Source organism: Rhinolophus ferrumequinum, chromosome 23, assembly GCF_004115265.2.
Source record: "Rhinolophus ferrumequinum isolate MPI-CBG mRhiFer1 chromosome 23, mRhiFer1_v1.p, whole genome shotgun sequence".
Classification (NCBI taxonomy): Eukaryota; Metazoa; Chordata; class Mammalia; order Chiroptera; family Rhinolophidae; genus Rhinolophus; species Rhinolophus ferrumequinum.
In genome coordinates, this window is record NC_046306.1 from 22993919 (window position 1) to 23015132 (window position 21214).

General features: G+C 40.3%; 1 protein-coding gene across 1 annotated transcript; it reads left to right on the forward strand.

Moving 5' to 3' along the window:
• The first annotated feature begins 2765 nt into the window (after positions 1-2765).
• On the forward strand, positions 2766-13518 carry LOC117016259 (beta-defensin 119-like). The gene is made up of 2 exons (XM_033095457.1): positions 2766-2934; positions 13292-13518. Exons 1-2 carry the CDS (start codon positions 2877-2879, stop codon positions 13450-13452), a joined length of 219 nt encoding a protein of 72 aa, XP_032951348.1. The 5' UTR covers positions 2766-2876; the 3' UTR covers positions 13453-13518.
• Positions 13519-21214: the final 7696 nt, after the last annotated feature.

The following is a 21214-nucleotide window of genomic DNA, read 5'->3' on the forward strand; positions in this document are numbered from 1 at the left end:
TGGGAATGGGTGGTGACTACAAATGGCTCTGAGGGATATTTTTTGGGTGATGGAAATGTTCTAAGATTGGACTGTAGTGATGATGGTACAACTCTAAATGTATTAAAACTCAGTGCATTGTACACTTAATGAGTAGATCTTATGGCATGTAAAATTATACTTCAATAAAGCTGTTATAAAATAAGGAAGGTCACAAACAAGTATTTCTCTGCTATCACCTCCACCTTCTCTCTGTAGAGACCCCTTAATTTTTTTTAGGAAAGAAGGGCTTCTTTCTGACTGGTTTTGTCACGTGGCTGGAACCTCTGTTGTCCCAGTTCAGAAGAAACAATAGGAGACAGGGCTGTGGATAGAGGCGCCATAACTGGGAGCCAGTCGGTCCTGGGTTCAAACACTGGATTCCTCGTATGGTCACCTGGGCAAATGTTTACCCTTCTGAACTTCGGTTTTCAAACCAGTACAATGAGTGAATACACTTTTTCTGTTTATTATGAGGATGAAAGGAGACTATACCTGTTAAATACTTGTTACCAAACCTCGCAGAGAGTCAGCACTCAATAACTGGTTAGGACGGCTACTTCCATAGCTTGGGGAGGTGTCTTCTCTGAGGATTTCAGCTTTCAGTGATGCTTTTCTTCTCTCACACCCTTTATGTCTATGCTCTCTCAGCTGCAATGCTGGCCTCATAATTTCTCCCAGGGAAGAATCAACCTCCTTATTAATCTTCCTTCACTTGCCTCTGCCCTGGCAATTATGTTTAACATCGGCTGTCAGAGTGAATTTTCTAGGTAAAAAAAAAGTGTGCTCATGCCACCATGGTCCTCTCTGTAAGATCTTACTACTCCCTGTTGCTTACAGGATGGACTCCAAAGCCCTGAGGGTGGCACTGATGGCCCCCATGATGATTTGCACCTCACGTTCCTCAATGTCTCTCCTTCTGTCTCAAACATTCACAGCCGCAGCTGTTTACTGACCATTCTCCTGACCTTCCTCTACGGAAATCTGCTTTCTAGTCTCCATTTTCCTCCCCGCCCCTAGGAAGGCCTGGAGCAATTCACTTCACCTAAGTCTGAATTTTGTCATATGTCACATGATTCCCACTTCTGAGGATTGTTCCCAGGATAATAATCATAAATGTGAGGGTGACAATGATAACAATAATGAAAAACAACAATAATTATAGTTAATAATTATTCAACACCTCCTGGTGTCAGTTATTTTGCTAAGCAATTTACATAAGTTATCCCATTTAATTGACTCAGGTGCAGTTACAATTTGTATTTCATCACAGAAGGCTCAGAAGCTTTACCTAACTCGAGGTTGACAGACATCAAATGTCAGGGCCAACACTCAAATCCAAATCTACGTGAAATCAAAATCCTCTCTCCAATCCTAGTACTCTAAGATTCTAGAATTCTTTTTTTCCTTCATCTCCTTTTGTAGTCTCTTGAGCTCCGCCCGGGGCCCAGCCCTTATTCAGCTTCTTCAGAAGCTCAGCGGAAGGGGCACAGTTCACTTGCTTTCTTTACACTCTAGAAGGACTTGGGTTGCCTCCCCATTAGATCACTGCTCATAGCCTTACTCAGTTTATGTTATTTATTCAGTCTACAAATATTAAAGCACCTGCAATGTGCCGGGTGTGTCAGAGATTGCTGGCTTTTCCTTGGTATCTGTCTTCCCCTTCTTCGTAGTAACACAAGCTCTGAATTTCAGCTAGCTATGGTGGTCCAAAACACAGGACATATTTCCAGCCTACCTTGCAGCTAGGCATGGCCTTCTGAACGAGCTCTGGCCAATGGCCTGGAGTGGAAGCCATGTGTGCAGATTCTGAGTGGGGTCCTTACAGGGAAAGGTGTGCACTTCATTTCCTTCCTTCTCCTCTCCCTGATGGGTGCAATGGGGACTTGATGGTGGGAACTGGAGCAGCCCTCTTGCAGCATCAAATGGAGCTGCCTGTTGAGGATGGCAGAGCATCTAGCCAGAAGGAATCTTGCTCCAGCTGAATGTTGAAGCCTCTACACTTACCTGCTTGCCCAGATTTTCACATGAGAAAGGACCAATGTCTGTCTTTTGGAATCATTGTTTGGGAAGAGAATATCTGTTAAAGCAATTGAATTAATATCTTAATTATGCTTTAAATATACTTAATTACACCAGCTGATGTTATGGGCCCTGGGGTTACAAGACAAATTTCTGACATTCTAATGGGAGAGACAAAGACTGAATATGTAAAATAGATTGAAAAAGAACTGATAAATCTGTGAAGGTCACACAACAAGTTATTATAATACAGAATGACTGCAGGTGGGAGCTCTGTTATCTAGGGTGACCAGGAAAAGCCTCTCCAAGGAGGTGACATTTGGGATGAGACTGAATGACGAGCAGGAGCCAGCCCTGGGAAGGTCTGAAAGAGAGACTTTACAGGAAGAACAAATGACAAACGCTAACACCCTGGACTGGGAATGAGACTGGCAAGTCCAAAGTTCAGAAAGACAGACAGAAGTGTATCCTTCTGTTAGAAAGCTGAAAATGTTTTTGTTTTTTTAAATGGAATGTTTCTTGATATGTATTTATGTATTAATGTGTTAATTAATTAATTCCTTTGTTGGTCTCTAAAGGCCAAATGGTTTTAATCTGCTTGTCTCCTTATGGGGAGGTGGGGGGAGAGCCACTTTTGGCACTGGTGCTGGCCAGTTTCCCACATGCTCCTCTTGTGCTTTGCTGCGACATCTGCTACACACTGTCCTTTGGCCTGGCTGATCACATATAAATCCTCTCCGGCTACAATTCATTGCCCACGGCTCTGCCCTGCTGCAGAGAACTCTAATTTCATCCCCGGCAACACAGCCACCTCCTTCTCCTGTGACCTGTCAGCCATGAAGTTTCTGTTCCTGTTTCTTGCCATCTTTCTGGCCATGGAACCAGTGGTATCAGGTAACTGGGGCTCTCTCAAGTGTCTGGGATCCCTGTCATGAACTTCTCTGCTGCCCCTTTCCTCTCACTGCGGGCAGCATGGGAAGCCTTTCCTCATTTCATGTGGCTTTGGGAAGTTTTCCCATAATCATCTCATGACCACGTCTCTCCCCGATGCTTTTTTGCCAAGGTGGTCGGATGATAGATGTTTGGAGCATCTGGCAATTAAGGGCAGGCTGGTGTTCTGGTGGTTCTTGGGAGTGGGCTTAGGGATGAAGGGTTAGATGCAGGTTGGGGACTTTTGGGGGCTTTGGGAGGGTACAATGAAGGCTGGGGGTGAGTTGCGATGGGGAGAAAGACCTTGGGGTTGGAGTGATAGAGGGAAGATTCAGAGGAGGTGGAGGTGAGGAATTGGGCTTCCCTCATGGTTTGGGGTGGGCTGGGGAAGGGGTGGGATTTTGGGTAAGTGGAGCTAATGTTGGGGATTAGACTGGGGCTTGGGCTGAGGCTGGGAGTTGGTACTGGAGGATGCAGGGTGTTTCTTAGAGATTCAGCTTGGCGAGGGACTACTGCTCGGAACTGAGGGTGGTGACTTGATTAGATTTGGGTTTGGCTTGGTGTTGGGGGCTCAAGGGACATCGAGCTGTGTAAGGTTGGGAGTTATAATTAGGTTTGGGTTGGGTTTTGAGTTTGAATTGGGTGAATATGGGGCCAAGGAGGATTGTTGGGTTGTAGCTGGATCTGGAGCTTGTTGGGCTTCAGTTAGACAGGGCCAGGCTATTGATAAGGAGCCAGCTCTGTTGAAACATGGGTGAATTCTCTCCATCTCCTAATATTATAGGTGTTTATTGTCCTTTTCTCATAATTTCCAAGCTCCATTAGGTGGGACTTTCATTGCCAACAATTGATCTCAAAGTTAGGGGTAGGAGGTTGGGGATGGTAAGACAGAGGGTGCGATGCCTAGAAAAGGCTTCCCTAAAAACCTTGGAGTTTCCAATTTTGGAACAATTGTTTCAATTCTCTCTTCTCTCAAGATCTCTTGTCTCTTTTCCTGGGACTGGATCCAGCATTACTGACTCAGCCCTTCCCTCCTATTCTCCCTGTCTTCCTACTCCATCTCTGCTTCCTTTTGTCTCTCCACTTGAGAGATACTAACATCTGCTTAATGGTTGTTCCTCTGCCCAGTAGCAGACTGTTGGATGAATGGAAAATGCCGGTTGGTGTGCAAAAATGACGAAGACAGCGTCACGCGCTGCTCAAATCATAAACGGTGCTGTGTCCTCAGTCGTTACTTAACAATCCAACCAGTAACAATTGATGGAATACTCCCCTGGACTACTCCTCAGCCGACCAGACAAATAAAACATAAGTGCAGACCTGGCAACAGAGTTGGAAGATAAATGGAAATCGTGGATAGAAGCGACTTTGCTTCAGGTTCCTTAGTTCCCATATTTCATTAAAACTCACAAATCAGTTTCTTGTGCCTGTCAATCATGAGAAATGACGTTCCAGAGAGATTGAGGGTGAGGGGATGGCAAGATGAGGGTTGAGAGGTAGCAGAGAGATCACTGAGGCTGGACCCCAGCAGTGGGGAGATGATTACAATCTTAAAGATAGCTCCTCATCTTCCAGCTGCAAGAAAGGCTATTGGGTCAGGAGAGGACTGAGAAGAACACGTGGAAAGCTGAGAGATTTAAAGGCACAGCAGACACCTAGAGAGTGGCAGAACCCTTGGGCTGGGAGAGTTGGTCCATCATGGAGGGGAGAATGGACTGGGGAGGGACAGGGAGTAGAGCACAAATCCTTGGCTTTCTCGGTTGAGATGCTCAACCAAGCCCCTTTTGGTGCTCAAGAGCTCACAGCCCCAAGGATCAGAAAGTTTCCAAGTATTAAAAAAAGATAAAACACATGCATTTACTCATTTATACATGAATTTGTTCATTATTCATTTTTTATATTCTTTCATGGATTCATTTATTCATTCCGCTCTGCCACTTACCACCCTCCGACGCTATGCACGTACACATCTCAGAACGTAAGCTTCCTCGTCTATAAAATTGGAATGATAGACTCTATCTCAGGATGGGGTAAGAATGAAATGAGATACTGTAGAACACACTGCCCAGTATGGGAGTAAGACCTCCATAAATGTTAACTGTTGCTATTGTTTGTTGATTTATTGCTGTGTGACTTCCAGCTGTGTTAGACTGTGAGGGAGACAGAAGCCTGTCTCATTTAAATGAAGAATTTAGCCTGGGAGAAGGCTCACCCACGGGGAACAGTCAAGAATTCTGATTAAGAATCTAGAGGACCTGGGTATTTTCCCAGGAATTGTTATTTTAAATCCTATTCTCGAGGACCGTTTATCAACACAGGTGTTCACCTCTGAACTGTGTTCTCTGCAGTGAGGTCAGAGAATGGAGTGTTCTGTAAAGCATGGTGCATGACATAGAGACAGATAAGGAGTTCACTCTGATCCATGGAGATAATTTGCTCTCAGTTTAATATTTCTACCCTTACACTCTGGAAAGAGAAACCCCCTCCTCTAATCTGGATCCTACTCTGGGCTTCCACTGCTAAGTCCCCCCCATGGGTAGGGGGTGGTTGATAGGGGCTAGGGAGATGTAAACACCTAGAGACTGTGCCCTCCCAACGCCACTCCCCACCCCCCACCTCCTTCCTAGAAGAGGCTTTGAGTAGTGGGGCCTGTAATTCCCTGCCCAAACAACCCTTGTGCCTGCTTCCAGGGACTGCGAGGGCCTTTTCCTTAGATCCACCCCCGGAAGGTGGGGCTGTGTAGTACTGTGTACTACCCCCGAGGCAGGAGGAGTGTCAGGGGACACTCCTGTTTGCAGGGGCTGTGGGCGGAGCTTGGCTGTTCAGGCTGGCGTGTCCATGTCTGTGTATCAGGCCCCTCATCTTGTGAGGCAGAGCAGGGCGTGGGTGAGAAGAGAGGTGGGCTGTGTACTGAGCCAGCTTCCCTCGTGACACCTGGTTCCCACGTGGAACTCTGAAGAATCCAAGAATTAGAAATTCAGATCATCATGAAGAGATATTTCATAAAGGGTGATTGATAGGCTGTATCGTGTTTATTCTGTTTGTTAGCTTGATTCATAACTGTTAAATATTCAGACATATGATACATGAGTCTCCAATTGTGTTTTTGCCCCAGGACCCACAAATGTTAGCGTTGTGCCTAGGATCTGGGTCTTACTCTGGCTCAGAGTTCATCTCCAAACTAACTTTAACGGCAAGAGATGCATAACCTGTGCTATCAGTCTTCATGCTGTCTGTGACTGTGGACTGTCAGGCTACACACTGGAGTTACCTGTGCGTGAGGCCATCCAAACTCCTTCCTTGCTGGCCTCCCTGCCTCCAGGTTCTCTTTGCATTAGTGACTATTATTAGAGGGATGGTTTTCTAGGAAATCCATCTGACCATGTTGCTGTCCTGCTTCTGTATCTTCCGTTGCTCTGCACAGCCCGGGGTCCTTCACACGGTGGCCCAGCGTATCTCCCATGACTGTCACTCAAAGACTTTCTCTTCAGCAACAGCAACCCTCTCACCATCCTCTCCCGTACCTTTGTTGCCTTTATTCATAGTTCCCTTCCACTGTGTCCCCATTACCAGGCTCCCCAGTGGATGCCCGTACCCGTGAAAGCCTTTGCGTAGCTGTGTCTTACTATTTCTTAAAAAAAAAAAAAAAAAAAAGTTCTCATTGGATTTATGTGTCAAGGCACTGTGGGTACTGTTCATAGGCCTGAAATTATTCCATTCTTACAACAACCCTCTTGTTATCCCAATCTTATTGATGAGAACACTGAGACCTAGAGAGGTGATATAATTAACCAAAGTCACACTGCATTAAAATATAACCGAGATTCAAACTGAGTTCTGATTGGCTTCACAAAGTGTCACTCTTATGAAGGTATGGCTCATACCACCTTATTGTGTAATTATTTCAGTCGCTGCCCTCTTCCCACCCATCCTCCAAGCACTCATAGACCAGATGGAAATACTGCGGAGTAGAGACATCATATTTACACCTGTGTTTCTTGAGTGTATGAATAGATGAATGATTAATTCATATCTGAAAGCTCAAGAGGATTTGGGTTGGGGGGCCAATGGCTGATGTGTCAGGCATGAATCAGGGTGGGATCCTTTCTGGGCTGAAGGAATCATAGGACCACTGCATCAGTTATATTTAGCTCTGATTGGCAGTGTTGAAAGGATGCAGAGCAGCTCGTGGACCTTGCTCAAGTTGGTTCTTATGCATCAGTTAGTTTTCTCTTAAAACACATAAATTTCACAGTGTGGGAGGTGGTCTGGGGAGAGTGTAAGGATCCTGCAATACCTGTGGCCTGGTGTTAACCTATCCACACACGGCCCTCATGCCTCCACCAAATTAATTCTTTATGACGTATTACCTATTCACCTGGGCAACAACATTTATTAAGAACTTCCTCCATGCTTCCCTCAGGGCACAGACCCTGGAGAGTGACAGAATGGTGGGCTCAGAAAAGGGCTTGGAACTCACATAGAGCCACGATAAATTTTCAGAAGACACTTAAACCCATGTCTGAATCTCTGGACTTGGGTGTCTGGGCATGTGAAATTTTGAAAATTCCCTCAGATTATTCCTTAGGGAGATAAGGTCCCATCCCCTAAGACCCCTGCCTTCATTCCTGACAGTCCTCAAAACTGTGAGAATCTTTGATCTGGGCAACTTCCCCTTGTCTTCCCATTTTACAGATGGGGAGACTGAGACCCAAGGAAGACAAGTGACCTATGTTCGTAAGTAGGCTTGAGACATGCTGGGATTAATAAGCAGGTCTTCTCTGACTTCTGGTGCGAGGGCTGGGGGAACACTGATGATGATATTAAGTAGATGTGGGTGGTACAGTGGATGGTGATGCAGAGTCGACAGGACGGCAGGTCTTAGGAGCTGCAAAGTCCCTGGCAAAGCTTTGGGGTTCATTTGGGCACCTTTGAAACTCCTTTCTGGGGGTGCCATGGCCTTTCTCCAGGGGGAAAGTTTGATGAAACAGGCTGTTCTGCCAGCTCCACCATCTCCATTGTACCCTTCTGTACACCCTTCTTTTGGATGCAAATCTCACATTGGCCTTCCTTCTCAAAGAAGATAGAAAAGGACCTTATCTCTAGGGCATATGACAGAACGGGCGTGGTCTTTGCTCTTGTAAGTCTTCCTGGAAGCTCTGTTTTCTTACTTGTAGGCTGAGGGGTGATGAGGATGGGTAGCAACGTTGGTGGTGGAGAGCAGGCCTGTCTGGGACAGGGGATTGACCCTGCGGTTGTAGAAGCTTTGTGACCCCAAAGCAGGGAAGACTGGGCACCTGTCCTGGACCTTTCCTGGGATCGATACACAGGCCTGCTGGTGTAGCTGAAACTTCATTTATTCTTTGTCTGTACACCAGTACCCATAATTGAAGTTCTATTTGATACTTAGATTAGAAATTCATCTTTGATTCTTGCCCAGCTCCACAAGAGTAACAATATTTCTTGCTTATCTCTCTACCGTTCTTAGACAACAATGTTCTCTGTTCAAAATAAAATAGATCCCTTTTATTCAATGTAAGGGCTTAGGAATTTATGTATGTATGTGTGTGTACATTTGACTTTGTATTAAACCCATTTGCATATAGGGGACCCTATGTACCAAGAACCAAGTGCAAGGTCTGGCAAAGATTGGGTGCTGATAACTGTTTCTGGAATGAATAAGAGGCCCTTGATTGCCAGGTTCAGAAGTTTGGCCTTGACAGTGAAAACAATAGAGGGCCATAGCTCCAGCTGTCATTATCCAGGGAGGCACCAACCTCTCCCAGCCAAGTCTCACCCGGTAGAGAAGGCAACAGTGTACATTAGAAAGAGTACGGGCTGAGAGTCATAATGAGTGGAGTCTGAGGCCTTGCTCTGCGTCTAACAGTTAGGGGCCTTTGCCAGAACACTGCATCTCTCTGAGCCTCTATTTCACAATGCAAGAAAAAGAAACAGAGACATCAGAAGGTTATAGTCAAGATGTAATGAGATGTAGAGATACCAAGTGGATCACAGTGGGTGCTCAGCAAATGCCGATGGTTATTATTTTCTTTCCAGCTGAAGGATTATTCCTGTTTTGGATACCTCATTCCCAAGGGGGAATAATAATAAAGCAAATAGCTAACATTTATTGAATACTTACTAAGAACTAGAAACTGCATCTCTAGTTCCTATGTGTGCACAGCCTCCAAAATAATCTCTGGCGATTAACAGACTGTTTGGATTATTTTCTAATAATAATCTGTTATAATATTTCTCACTAAGTTTTTCAATCATTTTACATTAGTAAAAGTAAAATCACTTTTAGTATATTTATTATTGCATAAATCTATGGGATGGAAGCATCAAATAATGTGTGATAACTTATTATTTTTCTCCTCTAACGTATCTGTTCCATGTTACAAAATGTAGAAACTTGCTTGAACAAGGGCTGTGGGAGTTTTTTTCAATGCAGCATACCAGTTGAACTGACTTGTAGTAAGTTTTTCTAAAGTATCAATAGGTTCCAGTAAAAACAAAAAAAGAACCAAAATATGTTCGAATTAGATAACTTTTCTCTAGGAATTTCCAGTATAATAAAGCCAAAATAGGGTACTGGAAAAGATGTCCTGTTTGAAGAGTTTTTCCAATGCAGTAGAGTGAAGTAAGCATTATGATATGTCCTGGCTGTGGGCTGCCATGTCTACCTATTCAGTTTGTGCTATCACAGCTTTGTTTCCTGAGTGGTCAGTTTCCTGGAAGAACTTGCCAGATTAGACATGAAGTGAGAACAAATTAATCTTGACAATATAAAGCTTTACAAGTAAGTGTACTAGTAATTTTTTATACCTTCAGAATAGTGTCATTGCTGATTAGATGGAGATGTAAAAATACAGCTAAATGAAATGATCAAAATTAAATAGGGTATGATTTTTAAAATTTCTAAGGGCCTATGTTGTTCTTTTGTTATTATGAAAAACATATGTCAAGTAAAATATTAAAACAAAACAGAGATGTAGAAATAAAAAATAGCCTTTACCCAATGCCAATAATATAGACATAACTTGAGTATATATGTATATGTATGCAGATATATTTAAGAAACAAACTCTTTATCGTATTATATATTAAAAAATCTCTGACTATCAGTGAGGGCCTAATGTCTGTCTAATTTCATGGGACTATTCCCCAACTGTTTGTAATTGTAGTATAGGCAGAAATGGATCATTCAGAAAGGACCTTCGTATGATAAAGAAAACAACAATAATAGTTAACATTTGTTTAGCTCTTACTACCGTTTGTGCCAGTCCCTAATTGCTTTTCACTTATTAAGCTATTAATAGTCACAACTCTAAGGTTAAAAACTACTACAGTCTACACTGCACAGATGAGAAAAGGGTAGAAGAGAGAAGTACAGAACTTTGTCCAAGTTTATACCACAAGTAAAGCAGGAGCTGGGATTTGAATCCAGGGTTTCTTGATTTCAGATCCTGTTCTATTAACCACTCTATGGCTCCTTAGGTTATTTTATTTATTTGTATTTTGTTTAATTAACTTCAGCCTTATTGAGGTATAAAAGATATATAAAAGTGTAGGATATTTAAAGTGTACATTGTCGTAATTTGATATATGTGTACATTGTTAAAGGACACCCCTCTCTGGTTAATTAACACATCCCTCACCTCACAAACTTCTCTTTCTTTTGTGTGTGAGAATGTTTAAGTTCTACTCTCTTAGCAAATTTCAATTATACAATTCCATGCTAGCAACTATAGCCACAACATTTTACATTAGATCCTCAGACCTTATTCACCTCATAGGTGAAAGTTTGTACCCTTTTACCAACCTCTCCCTATTTACCCCCTCACCTCCACCCGCCAGCCTCTGGCAACCACTTTTCTACTCTCTATTTCTATGAGTTTGACTTTTTTTTTTTATAGATTCCACATATAAGTGATACCGTGCAATATTTGTCTTTCTTTATCTGGCTTATTTCACTTAGCAAAATGTCCTTGAAGCCCATCCATTTCACAAATGTCAGAATTTCCTTCTTTCTCATGGCTGAATAATATTCCACAGTAGATGTACACTACCTCTTTATCCATTGATCTGTTGATGGACACTTAGGCTGTTTCCATATCTTCGCTATTGTGAATAATGCTGCCATGAACATGGGAGTGCAGATATCTCTTCAATATCCTGTTTCCATTTCCTTTCAATATGAACCCAGAAGTGGAATTGCTGGATTATATATATGGTAGTTCTATTTTTAACTTTTTGAGGAACCTCAATATTGTTTCCCATTGTGGCTGCACCAATTTACATTCCTACCAATAGTGCACAACTCATCAACTTTTAATTTTAATGTATTTTATTTTAACTTCTTGTCTTGAAATAATTATAGATTCACAGAAAGTTGCTAAGATAGCGATGGAAGATATCCTTTCAATAAATGGTCCTGGAGCAATTGGACATTTGTAAGCAAAACAATAAAACAAAAATGAACAAACAACAAAAACAACTCAATATAAACCTCAAGCTTTATATAAAAATTAAATGAAAATGGATCACAGATTTAAACATAAATGTAAAAGTATACAACTTCTAGAAGAAAACGTAGGAAAACACTTTTAGACATAGAGCTAGGTGAAAAGTACTTAGATATGAAAAGCACAATCCATGAAAGAAAAAGAAATCAATAAATCAGGCTTAATCAAAATTTGAAACTTTTACTCTGAGAGCAACCCCATTAAAAGGATAGATGAAAGGACAAATTACAGAATAGGAGAAATATTTGCAAACCACATATTTGACAAAAGACTTATATCTAGAGTACATAAGCAACTCTCACAACTCAATAGTAAGAAACAAACAATCCAGTGAGAAGGAAGACATGAAAAGACATTTCACTGAGGAGGATATACAGATGGCAAATAAGCACATGTAAAGATGTTCGATATCATTAGTGATTAGAGAAATGCAAATGAAAGCCATGATGAGATTTCACTACGTACCTATTAGAACAGCTAAAATTAAAAATAGTGACAACACCAAATGTTGGCAAAGATGCAGAGAAACTGGATCTTTCATACATTGTTGGTGAGAATGTTAAATGGTATTAGGTTGGGGCAAAAGTAATTGCAGTTTTTGCAATTCTGTTTAACCTTTTAGACCACAATAACTTCTGCACCAACCTAATACAACCACTCTGGAATATAGTTTGTCAGTTTCTTCTTAAAAAAACCCAAATATATACTCACCATACTACCCAACAAATGCACTCTTGGGCATTTATTCCAGAGAAATGAAAATTTAGTTTCAAAGACTTGTGGATGAACGTTCATAGCAGTATTATTTATTTTTTCGGGGATCCCATGAAAAAAAAAGGCTATTTTTTCAGGTTCACAGCAAAATTGAGAGGAAGGCACAGAGATTTCTCATATACTCCCTGCCCTCACACAGGCACAGCCTCCCCTGTTATCAACATCTCCCACCAGAGAGGGACATTTGTTACAACCAATGAACCAACTGTCACATTATTATCACCCAAAGTCAATAGTTTCCATCAGGGTTCACTCTTAGTGTTGTACATGGATTTAGACAAATGTAGAATGGCCTGAATTCATCATTAAGTATCATAGAGAGTATTTGCACGGCCACCCAAATCCTCTGTGCACCACCTATCCATCTCTTTCCCCAGCCCAACCATGGCTACTGACCTTTTTATGGTCTCCATAGTTTTGTCTCTTCCAGAATATCATGTGGCTGAAATCATACAGTATGCAGCCTTCTCAGATTGGCTTCTTTTACTTGGTAACATGCATTTAAGCTTCCTCCAGGTCTGTTCATGACTCGATAGCTCATTTCTTTTTAGTGCTCAATGATATTCCATTGCCTGGATGCACCACAGTTTCTTTATCCATTCACCTACTGAAAGCATCTTGGTGGCTTTCCAAATTTTGGCAATTATGCGTAAAGCTACCATACACACCTGTGTGCGGGTTTTTGTGTGGACATCAGCTTTCAAGTCCTTTGGGTAAATACCAAGGAACTCAATTGCTGGTTCGTATGGTAAGAGTAGCTTAGTTTTGTAAAAAAAAAAACCCTGCCAAACTGTCTTCTAAAGTTGCTGTATCACTTTCCATTCCCACCAGCAATGAATAAGAGTTCCTGTTACTCCACACCCTTGCCAGCATTTGTTGTTTTCAGTGTTCCAGATGTTGGTCATTCTAATAGGTAATCCATTATTGTTTTAGCCCTTTAGGTTTTTACTATGCTCCCTGACTCATTATATCTATGTTACTGCTAAGTGGAAATTAACCTTTTTTTTCTTTCTGGCCAGGCAGCAGACGTCACATCCTTCGATGCATGGGTAACGTGGGAATCTGTAGACCCTCTTGCAAAAAGGCTGAACATCCCTACTTCTATTGCAGAAATTATCAATCATGCTGCCTCCAGTCCTACATGAAGATAAACATTTCCGGCAGAGAGGATGAAAAATGACTAGAGGCAACAGAACTGCTGGCCAAAAATATCTTGAGTGCTGGTGATTACCATCCTCAACCTGTCCATGCCTCTCATTAAAATTCATGCACCTGACACCGTTGTCTGTCTTTCATCCGTTGGAAATCACGATGAGTTTGGGTTTTGCATGGTGAGATATCTGTTCACTTCCGGATCCAGCCCTGTGAGAGAGAAGGCTAGAAAACTGGAGTGAACAGAAGACAGAGAATCTAGACAAACCAGTGAAGATGGGGAGAGAATGTATTTGACTCCATTGAGGGAGGGTTGAGGGTTTAGGCAGAACCATGACTCAACCTGTACTACATACGACTCGGGGGGCGGGGGGAACAGAACTAGTGGGTGAAGGTCTTGCAGACAAATATGTCTTAGACCATGGAAGAAATTCCTAACCAGCCATTGTAATGTAGAATAAGTTGTGCTGTCAAGATTTCAAGTTAAATGATTACTGGGGAAGGAAATGGAACATTGGATGCTGTTGTTCTTTTTGATGATTGTTAAGGTATTTTAATTCCTAAAAATCTAGGAGGCTTGTGCCCCCAATTACAACCAACACTAGATTTAAAGGTAAAATTCTAATTTTACTTTTTATGTCTAACCTCCTCTAGTCTCTTATTTCTTTCTCCACCTTTAGTTCTAAATTTTGTCAAAAGGAGAGTAGCTACACTTGCCAATTACCTTTCTCTGTTTCTCTGCCTTGCCACAACTCATTACAGTTTGTTTTTGTACTCACTGTTCTATTGAACTGGCCCTGGCCAAGGTCACCACTGGACCTACTTTTTGAAAGTTTCTCGGATGTTGCTCAACTTATATCACACTTTGCTTCTTGGTAACATTCCCAACCACGGTCCATTCCTTCCTTGAAACTTGGTCCATTCCTTCCTTACCTTGGTTGGCTTCTTTGACTTCATTCTTTCTTTGTTTTTCTCCTAACTGTTGGGCTGCTCCTTCTTCATTATCTTTTGGAGTTCCTCCTGTCACTGCGTTCTTCTGAGGTTTCTCTTCTCTTATGAGAATAAAAACTCTCCACATTCCTAGAAAAAGGCTGACAGTTCTACAGCTTTGATAACCAGTAAATACCTTGAAAGGTTTTAAAACTTTCTCATTGATCAATGACAACTTGCTTCAGTGAACACATTTCTGAAAGCCAAATGATCAGTGACAGCATTATGTTTTCAAAGGCAGCCAATCAGCGCTCGGTTCCCTTCAGTGTACACACTTCTAAGTTGTCATCAACACATCCCCACATCTGTAACCAACACCACTCCCCTAAGTTGCCTTCCCCAAGTTCAGCTCTTTGTTCTGCTTAATGAGCCTCTGCCTGACCAACAGTGCTCTCTTTAATTTAAGAAAACAATCATTTCAGCATTTTGGTTTCAGACATTGAGTGACAGTTTCATCCTTTGACAATAATCTTTTCTTCTTCCTTCTGTGCTACCACTCATCTTGTCACAACAACAAAGCTTAGGATCTGAAGAAAACTGTTGGTTCTGGACCTCTGTTTCTGGCAGAATAATGGTCTAAAAACCCAGATTAACCACCCCCCCCCCATTGAAAATATATAAAATAACTTATTTAAAAACATACAAAGAAATTTCTTAAGCATCCTTGACCTTGCAAAAAAAAAAAAAAAGTAAAGAATATGCGGGCCAAGTGAAACCAGCTGCTTTTCTGAAGGCAGTCACTGAAGCTGGCTTTTGTCTTGAAGACATCTGCTGAAATCAGGTGAAACTGAGCTTTGTTTTCCCTGGTTTTAGGCAGGGGAGGGCAAGGGAGAGGAGACAGTGACTAGGGTTGGAAAAAAATGTGAGTCTTGTAGGAGATTGCTACATAAATATCAGTCTTGGAAGTGTTACATGTGCTGTGTAAGGATAAAACATACATACATACAACATTCCTTCTCCTTCACCAGATGTTTCAAAGACAATTGCCTGGTCTTGAAACCATATGTAGGTTTGTAGAAAAAACCTACTCAGTATGTAGAAAAAATATCTCCACTGAGAATTTACAACCTCAAGCTGGCTCTCACACAGTCTCTTAGCCTGAACTCATGGTATGTGGATGATCTGGAAAAAAAAAAAAATCAAGCTGATGATTTAGCTTAAAATTGTTCCAAACTAATAGAACCAAAGATGTCTGACAGAACTAAATGAAGGAGTAGATCTTTAAGTCAGGACTCAATTAATTTACTCAGGTAAAGTTCCAAGGAAAATGCAGAGACCAGAGGCCCAAACCACAAACACGTAATAAGGCGCCATGAATTAAAGCCAGCAGAAACCACAGATCAGAAACTCAGACTTTCAAAGACTTCAAATATTAGAATTATTAGTAATACTAATTTTAATAATTTGAAAAAATAAATTTGTGAGATTTGAATTTCCCGTCATCAACTGGGTATTATTCGACCCCTGTCAAGAAGCATTCCAATGTTAGATGGAAATGGTATGTTGAAAACTGAGACTTAAGAGGTCTGGGAAGCATAAATAAACTGCAAAGGCAGGGGCCTCAGATGCCTGTGGTACCTGCTTTATTGCTTCTGCTTCCTCCCACACGAATGGTGTCACGGTGAGTTCCTGTCATTAGCAACCCAAGGAAGAAAAAGCAAGAGCAGGTTTGTGGAGTGGTTTACATGATACCTAGCAACAGCCAGAAGTGCCGCATCACAGCCCGACTTAGAAGGTGGCCTTGAAATTAGACAGTGAGTAAGGGAAATCCTTTCTATAGAAGGACGGATGGCCTAAGGTATGGAGCTACAGTAATTCAAGGACAGTGATGATAGGTTGACTGGTGGATTGGTTAGGGTCTCAGAAAGGGCAAGATTAGAAGACTTGTAACAATGAGGTGTGTGGTAGAGTTATGGGGATGGACCTCTCTGGAAGGGCATGGCGTGTGAAGATATTTTTATGCCATCAGCAGGAGAGAAATAAAGCTCTCAATAACCAGGCAGATAAAATGACCCATCTGTCACCCACAATTAAGGAGCCTACCTTTGGATGTGTGATTAAGACTTGGTCAAGGAAATGTGACTATGAAGCCAGCCTTTCAACAGTTTCTATTCCAACCTTGAAGCAACTGGGGCAAACAGAGGAGTCCTTAGAGCTCACAATTGGGCCAGACAGTCTCCTACAGTGAGTGATAATATAGGGCTTTGGGGCCAGAGTTAGTGGTAAATTGGATGCTTTCACTTGAAATGTCTGCTGTCATAAAGAAACCTTTTAGTGTTCTAGAAGCTACTCTCATATGCAAGGATTTAGAATTTTGATTGTGACAATTTATGCTGCCCTCAAAGAGGCAGCACTGACACAAGGGATGCCTCTGGTACCCCAAACCACTTGTTGAGAAGACAAAAGGACAAACGGAAAGATTAAGATTGGTGCTGGAATATTTAACTAAGTTATTAAGACTGTGCATGGGTCACCAGCAAACAAGGTGCACTGAACATGGGTTAAAACTTGTGGAAATAATTTGACATTTCAAGAAAAGCTCTCAGGAGTTTATCATTGACAGTATTGGGAATTTTTGGACTTCCTTACACAGCTGTTTTTGTCTAGAATTACACATTGATGGAGGGAGGGTGTGTGTCACTGTTGTATTTTTAGTGCGTTATCTGTACGCCTTAGTCCATCACTCTGAAGACCAGGGTGAGTGAAGTCATGAACTTTGAGGAACTTCTGGGGGAGACGTCTGAATTCCCAGTCTCGGGTCAGACTTTCCATCTTCTATATTCATGATTCAAAGTCGGTCGTAGTGGGCTCTACTGTCACAATGAAATCCATAGCACTTGGGCTAAAATTTTGTGAGACTGTGGGAGAAGCCAGAGGTAATTTCTCAATAAGGTTCTCTTGCCACTGGCCTTTTTTGCCGGGAATGCAGCAGACTTGATGATTTTTACAGGATGCTTTCATCTCTTCGTCAACTTTGCAGTTTTTCCTGCAGTGCCCCAATTTTTGCCAGCATTTTTTCCCACCATAGTCTGAATAATAAAAGGAAAGAGCATTGATTTGAGGTTACTGATGCCCTCCATTTCACAAGCATGACTGTATATTTGGCACCCCATAGGGCTCTCAAGCTCAGAGCTGGCAAATACCATGTTTCAAAAAATATCTGTTTCCAACCTCCTACCTGCCAGGTTTTTTTTTTAACTTTTCTGAAGGTGAGATGAATCTTATCATAAATGAAATGAAACTTGCTAATTACAAGGAATTGGAGCTAGTTATAATGAAGCTACCTGGGCCTGTGTGATGCTAGCTAGCCACATAAAGAAACGTTCGTCTTATTGTCACTGTGATTGAGTTACTTTCATTGATCATGCCCCCTGTGGTTAAATTTCTTTGCGTACATTCTACCGCAAAATATACATTCAAATCAGTATATAAAATGTATCTGTATAGTTGAAAGAATAATAATAAAATGAATATCCATGAACCTGCATTCTGATTAAGAAACATTACTAGCACCTTAGAACAGTATAGGAATTCTTATGTGAGAGGCCTCGTTTGCTCACGTATGGGACCAGTGCTGCTTCAGTTTCATGACGTGCATATGAATTGAGTAGAGGTCCTGTTAAAATGCAGATTTTGATTCAGTATGTGGGGCAGTGTCTCAGTTTCTGTTTTTCTAACAATCCTCTGGGTGCTGCCACTAGTGCTAGTCCATCAACTGTCTTATGTAGCAAGATTTCAGACCACAAAAAAACCTCACTAAGTTCCATGTGTTAACTATCATACATTCTACGTTTTCCAACCAAATGTAATAAAATTAGAATTAAAAATCTCGTGCATTTGGAAATCAAATAATACGGTAAAAAAAAAACACAACAAAACCTAGATTAAAAAAAATTTTAAAAAATTAAAAATTAAAAAAATAAAACCTAGAAATAATGAAGTCAGAAGAAATGAAATTAGAAAATTTCTGGAAAGATGAATTAGGAAAAAAAGAGAAAAATAAAAATGACATCTCTAGTGACATGGTGAAATAAAAACAGATACAGCATATTAAAAAATAACAAAGAGAATTATCAATAACTCTACACAAACATAATTCAAAACTAGATGAAATGTGTAAATTCCTAAAAATATCCCAAGGATGGCATAGGAAGGAAATACAAACTGAAATAAAACACTAGGTGTTTGTAAGTTGAAATGGTAGTTAGAAAAACCTCTTCTTCCAAAAAGCCTCAGCCTGGATGATTTTTTAAATTTTGGTAAAATACATATAACATAAAAGTTACCATTTTCAAGTGTATAGTTCAGGAACCTTACATACATTCACACTGTTGTGTTACCATCACCACCATCCATCCACAGAACTCTTTTCATCTTGCAGTACTGAAATTGTGCCTAACAAAAAATAACACTTCTCATTCCCGTGGCAATCACCATTCTACTTTCTGTCTCTATGAATCTGACTATTCTAAGTTCCTTATATGAGTGGAAGCATACAGTATTTGTTATTTTGTGACTGTCTTTTATCTCACTTAGCATTATTTTCAATATTCATCCACACTGTTGTATGTATTAGAATTTTCTTCCTTTTTAAGGCTAAATAACATTCTATTGCATTTATATACCACATGTTGTTTATCCATTCATCACTCAATGGACATTTAGATTGCTTCTACCTTTTGGCTATTGTGAATAATGCTGTTATTATTTAAACCTAGACGATTTTTTAAGGTGCATTCCACTACTTTCACCAAAGATCCAGGTATTATCTTACATAAAATGTTCCAGAAAATAGCTGAGGGTTGGGTGGGGTGGGGAGGATAGCTGTCTAGATCATTTTATAAGGCTAGTGTATCTTGGTTCTAAAACCAGAAAATTGTAGGTCTATTTTCTTTATAAATATATATTTTAAAATATCCTTAATAGAGTATTAGCCAATTGAATTCAAGAGTGTATTAAAATACACATGATCAAGTAGGGCTTAACTCCAAATGTAAACTATCATCCAAGATTAGCAAATCTTTCCATGAGATTCACCAGCTTTATACAGCTTTATACAGTTAAGAAGATAAATAATAGAATTATATTATTTAATGTAAAAGATTATTTGATAAAGTTCAATGCTTACTTATGATGAAAACTCTAGGCAAACAGGAATAGAGGGAATTTCATTAATTTTGGTGAAGGTTGTGTATTAAATTCTAGAGTTAACGTTATCTAATGGAGAAACTAATTCCCAGTGAAGTCAGGAAAACAAAAAATACTCTCCATTATTGCTATTCTTTAAAATAATAGTGGTGGACCTGATCAGTGTTTAAAGAAAAAGAAAACAAAATTATGAGGTTTGGAAGGAAAGAGATAAAATTGTCATCCATTCTAACAGTTACGATTATAATATAAAAAAGAACTAACAAACTATTACAATTAATAGGAGTTTAGTAATTATGTCACATGCAATAGCAATTTACAAGAATCAGTAGCATTCCTCTCAACCAACAATAACTAATTAGAAAATATAATAAAATATATTGCATAGCTATGAAGTATCGTTTAAAACTAAGAATGACCTTTATGGGATATATTTTAAAACTCTAACAGAAGATGTGACTTTGGATAGGCTGACTTTATTAAATAGATTCACTTTCCTGTGAATTAATCCATAAATTTAATGAAATCCTGATCAAAATCCCAGTGGTACTTTTTGGAGACTTGATTATTTTACTTTAAAACTTATAATAAATAAAGGCCACTGATGCTAAGATTACTTAAAAAAAAAGTAAGACAAAAGTTTGTCTTTGTGGACACTGACAGACTATAAAGCCATGGTATTACAAAAAAATATAGCACTGTTACAAGAACAAATATATCAATAGAAAAGAATAGATAGCTTAAAATAGATCCATGCTTGAATGGGGAACTTAGTATGCAATGACAATAACACCAGGAATCAATGGAGAAAGCATAGATTATTTAGCATACAATGTTGGGAAAACTGGCTCACTCTATGAGAAAAATGAGAGTGGATTTACACATTCCACTGGTGGCTTGAAGATCTAAACGTCAAAGGCAAAGCTAAAAAGTTATTGGAAAATAATGTCAGAGATTTCCTTTGAGACATAAGAATGGGGAAGACCTTCTTTAACAAAATCTCCAAGCATAGCCTGCAAGACAAAATATTGTTGAATTTGATTAGACCAGAATTAAGTGTTTCTGTTCAGTAAAGGACATATCCCAGGCAAAGTTCATAGGCAGCTAGATGACAAATTGAGGGGTAATATACCCAGTGACTAAAGCTGAGTAGGAAATAATATCAAAAATAAAGAACTCCTAATATCATGAAGAAAGCATCCCCCAGTAGAAGCAATGGGCAAAGGACATAAATTGTGAATTAACAGAAGTGGAGTCACTTGTTTATATATTCAACAAATGTTTGTTCAGTATGGATTATATACCATGTGCTATTCAAGGTGCAGGAGGATATATCCATTAACAAAATAAACTAAACTTCCTGCTGTCATGAAAATTTCAGTCTTTTTAGGAGACAATATATGAGACAGTAAGACAAGAAAGTAAAATGATCTTTATGTTAGACACAGTTAGATACAGATGAAAAGCATCATGGAGAGTAGTGAAGCAGGGAAGGGGAAGTAGGAAGTGTGTGATCGGAAGGGAAGTAGTGAAAGAGCTCATTGAGAAGGAAGTGAGAGAGTGAGCTGAGACTAACTGGAGCAAGAAAGCACCAGGCAGAGGAAGCAGCAAGTACAAAGGCCCAGAGGCAGGATCTATCCCCAAATTTTTGA

Bases quoted from the DNA above. Each gene is read 5' to 3' on its own strand.
- LOC117016259 (XM_033095457.1), top strand. From the start codon at position 2,877: ATGAAGTTTCTGTTCCTGTTTCTTGCCATCTTTCTGGCCATGGAACCA. The intron at 2,935-13,291 runs GTAACTGGGGCT...CTTTCTGGCCAG, and splicing joins CATGGAACCAGTGGTATCAG to GCAGCAGACGTCACATCCTT.